The sequence below is a fragment of the Megalobrama amblycephala genome, unplaced genomic scaffold (genome assembly GCF_018812025.1).
Source record: "Megalobrama amblycephala isolate DHTTF-2021 unplaced genomic scaffold, ASM1881202v1 scaffold477, whole genome shotgun sequence".
In the NCBI taxonomy this organism is placed as follows: Eukaryota; Metazoa; Chordata; class Actinopteri; order Cypriniformes; family Xenocyprididae; genus Megalobrama; species Megalobrama amblycephala.
In genome coordinates this window covers 112,583-119,233 of record NW_025953399.1, presented here as the reverse complement: position 1 = coordinate 119,233, position 6,651 = coordinate 112,583, and the positions used below count along the sequence as shown (strand labels likewise).

At 39.9% G+C, this 6,651-nt stretch overlaps 1 protein-coding gene across 1 annotated transcript; it reads left to right on the top strand.

The window, feature by feature from the left end:
* Nucleotides 1–2,873: 2,873 nt before the first annotated feature.
* Nucleotides 2,874–5,875, top strand: LOC125261738 (E3 SUMO-protein ligase ZBED1-like). Its single transcript, XM_048180304.1, has 2 exons — nucleotides 2,874–5,044; nucleotides 5,360–5,875. The coding sequence occupies exons 1-2, from the start codon at nucleotides 4,814–4,816 to the stop codon at nucleotides 5,711–5,713; spliced, it is 585 nt and encodes a 194-aa protein (XP_048036261.1). The 5' UTR covers nucleotides 2,874–4,813; the 3' UTR covers nucleotides 5,714–5,875.
* The last annotated feature ends 776 nt before the right edge of the window (nucleotides 5,876–6,651 follow it).

Below are 6,651 nucleotides of genomic sequence, written 5' to 3'. Positions count from 1 at the left end.
GAAAGAGCTAAGCTGTACATGTTGCAGTTAATACACATGATAATCGTCGGACATGACTGACCGTGTTTTTGTACGCCGTCCGAAAAGCTGCAACGCACACGGGACTCGCTAGCTGGATGTCTCGGTCGCTTGCCGGTGCCTGGGGCAAGGGTGATGTGCGGGACGCTGTACCTCGCGGTGGATCGATGAATGCCGGGCAGCAAAGTCTCCACAGCTTCCCGATCTGGCGAGGACAGATCAGAATAACATACATCGGATAAATCCGCCATTAGATCGACAAGGAAGGTTAGTTTAGAGGAAAAAAATAGACGGTAGCTAGCAGGCTAGCGGGCTATGGCTGACACTAGGTGATTACGCTGGTAGATTACTAGTAATAAATCGTTCCGTTTAGTAATACTATGCAATAGGTTAAGTAATCTAGTGAAAAATAAGAAAGTTATATTATGTGAATAGGAATAAAGAGAAAGATTTAGGATAAACTCCACGAAGCTTCGAGCGTAGGTCAGACAGCAGGCAGGCAAAACACTGAGCAGAGAGGCAGACTTCCCACTACAAAAATATGTATTTTTTCTTCAAGAACGGTGTTTTACAAAAAACCAAACATTTTTACTGCCTACTTGTCAACTACCCATATGTTTTAATAGCAAATTCCAAATACCAGAACACCTAACATTATTATATTTCAGATCCAATTGATGATGGAGACAGGTAAATAATTATATCAGAAAGCGAAATCCTGTTTTTGGATCTATTAGAGTATTTTTATGCAAATGAATTACACAGAAATGAACAAAATGTCTTTGCAGCAGTAATTCTGATTCAACTGAAGATACCTATGGATGATTCCAAATGCTGTTAAGAAAACATTTGTAAATACTGGACATTTATAAGGATTTCAGTACTGGAGCAAAATGAATGTATTCATTGATTGAACTCTGCCACTGAGGTGAGTTCAGATTTGAAGTGTATTTCTGAGAAATAGTGGTCTTACGTGATGTTTAGGGTGATGAAGACACAAATTGTGCTTATGAAGCTAAATATTAGATTTTCATTATAAATGTTCTTTGTTTTTCCAGCAACCCAGTGGGCACACTGTAGATGACAGTGATGAGGAAGAGTGGGGACTGAACAATGAACAATTTAAACTATTGGTGCATATTGTCTCTCCTCTTTTATAGCGGTCCATTGATGACCATGCAAGTAGAGACCGTGATGGCACAGGTGCTGCACGTTTCCACTCTGACTGATATTTTTGTTCACAAGACAATACATTAAAATATATAAAATATTTATAATTTTTGAATTGAGTGAATTTTGTGTATCCAAGTCCAGTATTTATCTCAAGGTCTTTTTATATTTTTATTAACCTAATCATTAACCTACCTACTTAATCATAAAACTGTTGTCAGTGCCCTACAAATAAACTGGTTCTATGCCTTTATTTTGTGATTCAAACATGTATAGTAAAAGTCAAAGTGATTTCTTATCCTTTAAATATGTAATAATTTTGCAGTAAAATATCCAAAAACCACTAGGCCAGTGTTATATATTTTGTTCACTTCAATATTTACAATATCCCAAATTTTTTCCAACTATTTGTCTGTCTGATATTGTCTCCATGCCAATCCCAACACTGTTAAAGTTGGTTTCTCTTTGCTAAAGAGGAGCAGATGTTTTTGGAAATTGCAGACAACATGAGACACTTTTTTAAAGTACAGGTGTTTCGCCTCAAATCACACACACCAATATGCTCTGGGAGGACTGAAGTCTTCAGTCAACCATGGATAGTGAACAAGAAAGTGGAGCTTTGGAGTAATGGAGTCAGGAAAGAGTGTTTCGAAAACAGTTAAAAATGAAGTTATTAGCTCAGCTAAAGGACTGATCCAGTGTAAACTTATTGTTGGTGTCAGTGGTATTTCTGCAGTGTCCCTTAGATAAAGAATGAGCTGCCAATTCTTGTCACTTTTGCTTATTCTTTCCCAATGATTAATGGGAAAACTGTGGAAAAGTGAACTTTGCTTCAGACAATCCCAATTATTTGTCCATCAGAAAGAAGTCTCTCAGATATCAGTCCTGGTTTATGAGTCATTCTGTACAAATGGAAAGTGTGCTAAAGCATTGCTAACTTCCTGCACACTAACAACTTTTTCATTGTGCAAGGCCTTTAAAACCAATTTCAAAACATGAGGAACAACTCCCTCTAAAAAAATCATGCATAACATCTGGAGGGAATTTCACACTGAAGTTTGGCAACTCACTAAAAGCACAATGACCTGTTACTCCATACAAAGATTTTGTGGTAGGATCTTCTGCCACACACTGGAGATGATAGTTGTGAGTCCTCTTGTGTTTTAAGAGAAAGGTCTTTATAATGGCATAAGCAATAGCTGCAGACTCGTCCACTACTGAATAAACAGCTGAAGCCTGCAAGAGCATGGGCTGAGAGATTAGCAGCAGATACTGTAATAAGTGCACCTCGGACACAAAGCTCTTTTCCTTCCACACCAGTTCTATACCAGTACTTTTCTTCAGATCAGAAACAAGTGGTTCCACAATTTTGTGTAGTCCATATTTTTTCAAAATATTGTATTTCACAAGCAACAGAAGATGAATGTGCTTCAAACTTGCTCTGTACTTGGGGTGAATGTCGCCTAGAAGTTTTGAAGTAAAATGCAGAGACTTTGTGCAGCAGTCTTCTAGATCCAATAGCTCTTTTTCATAAGAATCGGAAATCACGTGATAATCGGCGCATTTCGAATTATGCCCCAAAATAGGCAGTTAAAAAATTGAATAATAAAAAAAAATGTATGGGGTATGTTGAGCTGAAACTTCTCAGACACATTCAGGGGACACCTTAGACTTGTGAAAAAGCATTCTTAGGGCACCTTTAATTACCCGAAAGACCTCAAGTGCACATTTGAAGCATTTCAGAAAATTCTCATGGAACTGGTTTCAGCCAAGCTGTCACCAAAAGTCCAAACACTTAAGATTAAGATGCTTCAGTAACACATATACTCCCCAAGTAGGGTTTGACTTAAAGTCTGGGGGGGAAATCAACATGTTTTCTGTGTATCTGCTGAGTGCCAGGTGAACATGGAGTTGGCATGGAGAAGTGGATTGAAACCACATCAATGCATACACCTTTAATATTAACTTACTGCACATCCTATGTCTCCTCACCTGTACTTAGTGAGGAAAAATTTAATGAGATGGAGAACAGCCAGTGGTTTGGTGAGGATAAAAGAAGGTCTGCCTCAATCCGCAAAATCTTGCGAATGCCAACCATATACCTCTACATGTCTGTTTTTGAGCAGACTGTTTCATATTAGTCAATTAGGAAGAGTCATGGTGTCATATGACACAAAAAGAATGTGTTACTGCTAGGGATGTAACGATGCACTCCGAGTCGGTTGAAAATCGATAATAATATGTGACGATTCGTGTCGGTTGAGATGTTAAACGAATCGCGATACACGTTTTAAACAGCAGGGGGCGCTGAAGCAGTAGCCTATATTTTGACCTCGCTTTGCAGGCGCGATAGCAGCGAACAAGCTGTAACTTTAAACAGTAGCAAAAATGGCGGCGGCAAGTGTAGATGACGTTGATGTTGAGGATGCACCAACCTCATTCAAATCGGATGTGTGGCGGCATTTTGGCTTTCCGAAGATTAAAAATGAAAGCGGTGAGGTGGTAACGGACAAAACAAAAACTGTGTGCAGATACTGCAAGAAGATGTTAATATACACCAATAACACAACAAACATGACGCAGCATACAAACCGTCACCACCGTGAGAAGCTCCTGTCACCGCCGTCTGCACGTAAAAACCTGTTAGTGGGCCAAACCACACTGACCGGCGGATTTGCAGCCCCACTCGCGGCGACGAGTGCGAGAGCCAAGGAGATCACAAGGTGTATCGGCGTTTTCATGGCAAAAGATATGAGGCCGTTTTCTGTCGTAGAAAATGAAGGATTTAGGCTACTCGTCAACAAATTGGAGCCCAAATACACCATCCCATCACGCCCCCACTTTAGCCAGACTGTCATGCCAGCGCTTTACAGGGAAACAAAATCTAAGGTAACTGAGACCCTCAGAAAAGCATATAGTGTATCAATTACAACCGACGGCTGGACCTCCAGGGCTACCCAGAGTTATCTTACGGTCACAGCCCATGTGATAACCAGTGAGTGGGAGATGGTTAATTTTGTTCTCCAAACTCGCCCATTGTTCGAAACACACACCGGAGCTAATATTGCTGAAGTTTTAAAATCAGCTGTGAGTGAATGGGGGCTTCAAAAGGCCAACCATGGAATTGCTGTGGTCACGGACAACGCGAGGAATATGGATGTTGCTGTCAGAGAGGCTGGGCTGGCCCCCCATGTCAGGTGTTTTGCCCACACTTTGAACTTAGCCAGCCAAGCGGGTTTGAGTGTGTCCCGCGTGAGCCGTTTGTTGGGCAGAGTGAGGCGTATTGCTGCCTTTTTTCACCGAAGCTCCACAGCCACAGCTGCGCTCGCAGCCAAACAGATACTGCTGGAGCTTCCACCGCATAAGCTAATCATCGATGTCGCTACGCGCTGGAACAGCAGTCTGGATATGATCGAACGCTATCTCGAACAGCAAGCGGCTGTGACAGCAACTCTACTGAGCAACGACGTTCGACGAAATGTCCGTGACATCGACACTTTGGATGGCTCAGACATCCGTGATGCGGAGGACATAGTGAAGCTTCTAAAGCCACTCAAAACGGCCACCACTGTGCTGTGTGACGAAAAAAACCCCCACTGTGTCTCTCATTGTGCCCTTAAAGCATATGATCAAGCATAACATGGCATCCAACGAAGAAGATTCCCCCACTGTGAGCAACATAAAGAGAGCTATACTGAACAACCTTTACAACAGATACACTTCAGAGTACAACCACCTGCTGGAGTGCACCGCATTAGACCCCAGATTCCGGGCTCTGCCTCATCTAGAGACAGACCAACGCGATGATGTATTCCACAGACTGAAGGAGAAAGCTGTACTGATGTTGCAGAACCAGGTAGCCTATTGTATTTATTTTACTCTTTTTCTAAATTGTATTTATTTTACTCTCTCTAAATTGTATTTATTTTACTCTTTCTCTAAATTGTATTTATTTTACTCTCTCTAAATTGATTTTTTTTAAATAATTTGTTTATTATTATGGCATATTTTTCTAAATGTGTTTCCAAATGTGTTTGTGTAAACTGAGTATTAATGATACAAATTATAACAAATGATATTAAAATCTTGCCTTTATAACAATGTGAAACCCCTGTCAATGTTGTACTTAGATTTTACTTAGTCTTTTTATTTCTGCTATTCCTCTGTGCAGGATGAGAGCAAAGAAGGTGCCAGTGGTCACCCCCCTGCAGCAGAGCAGCCTCTTGGCCAGACAGACAGAGCAGGAGCAGAGCTGAAACAACCTCCTTCCAAGAAAACAGCATTGGAAGATCTCCTTGGAGGGACTTTCGATGAACCAGTTGCACAGCACATCAGTCAGATTGATGCAGAAATGAATAAGTACAGAGCTGAAACATCCATTTCCCTCAATAGCTGTCCACTCAAGTGGTGGAAAGAGAATGCTAGGCTATACCCACTGCTATCCAGTATAGCAAAAGCATATCTCTCCACACCAGCCACCTCTGTCCCTAGTGAAAGGGTTTTTTCATCAGCAGGGACATTGTGAATGTGCAGAGATCTCAGCTTTGCCCAGAAAATGTGGATATGCTGATATTTCTTAAAAAAAACATGTAAAAAAAAAAAAAGATTCTAAGCTAGGAAAGAGCACTGGCAAAGCCTGAGTTTGTTTATAATGAAAAGATTTATTTTATTTGTATTATTTATTTTATTTGGGATTTGTTTTAATATTTCAATTTAGTTTTGTTATTTGATAAAGATATTTCAGTTTCAGAAAGAAATGCACAGCATTTTGTCTGAGTGAGAATGGAATAATAAAAGGAAACTTTTTCATTTATCTTTCTTAAATCTCATTTTGTACAAACAATCGTGAGAAAATCGTATCGTGAAACCAGTATCGTGAATCGTATCGCATCGTGAGTTCAGTGAATCGTTACATGCTTAGTGATCAGTGACTCAAGCACTGATGGATTAAAGAGCGCGCATTTCGACATTTGCAGTGAAAACTTGAAATATAAATTCTCAGAAAATGCATTTAATACCAATATATTGAAACGTCTGTTTATATACTCCATTAATAAAGGAGTCCAGACATTGGAAAAATATCAGTCCACATGCGTTTTATATTTAAGGGAATAGACATGCATGCATGCGTGACACAAAAAATCTTTAACTTTTAGGTAGCAAAATATTTTTTAGTAATTCTGTCAATTACACTAAGGTTATTACATTGTCTGCTATATATTTGCTTCTTATTTATTAAATACGGGCAATTGATTGATAAAACATTGATCAAAATTAAGATACAATTTATACAAAACGAATATCTTTTAAAAAGAGTTTTCTATAAAACAAAACTTAATGAAGTCGTCAAAATCATGTTTTACCAAAAACAGCGCCGTTGCTAGGAGGGCGCCAGCGCCTCTGCCTTTCAGCGCCTATGCCTCGCGAGTGGATGATAGCCCTGAAGACGCCTAGCAATGATAT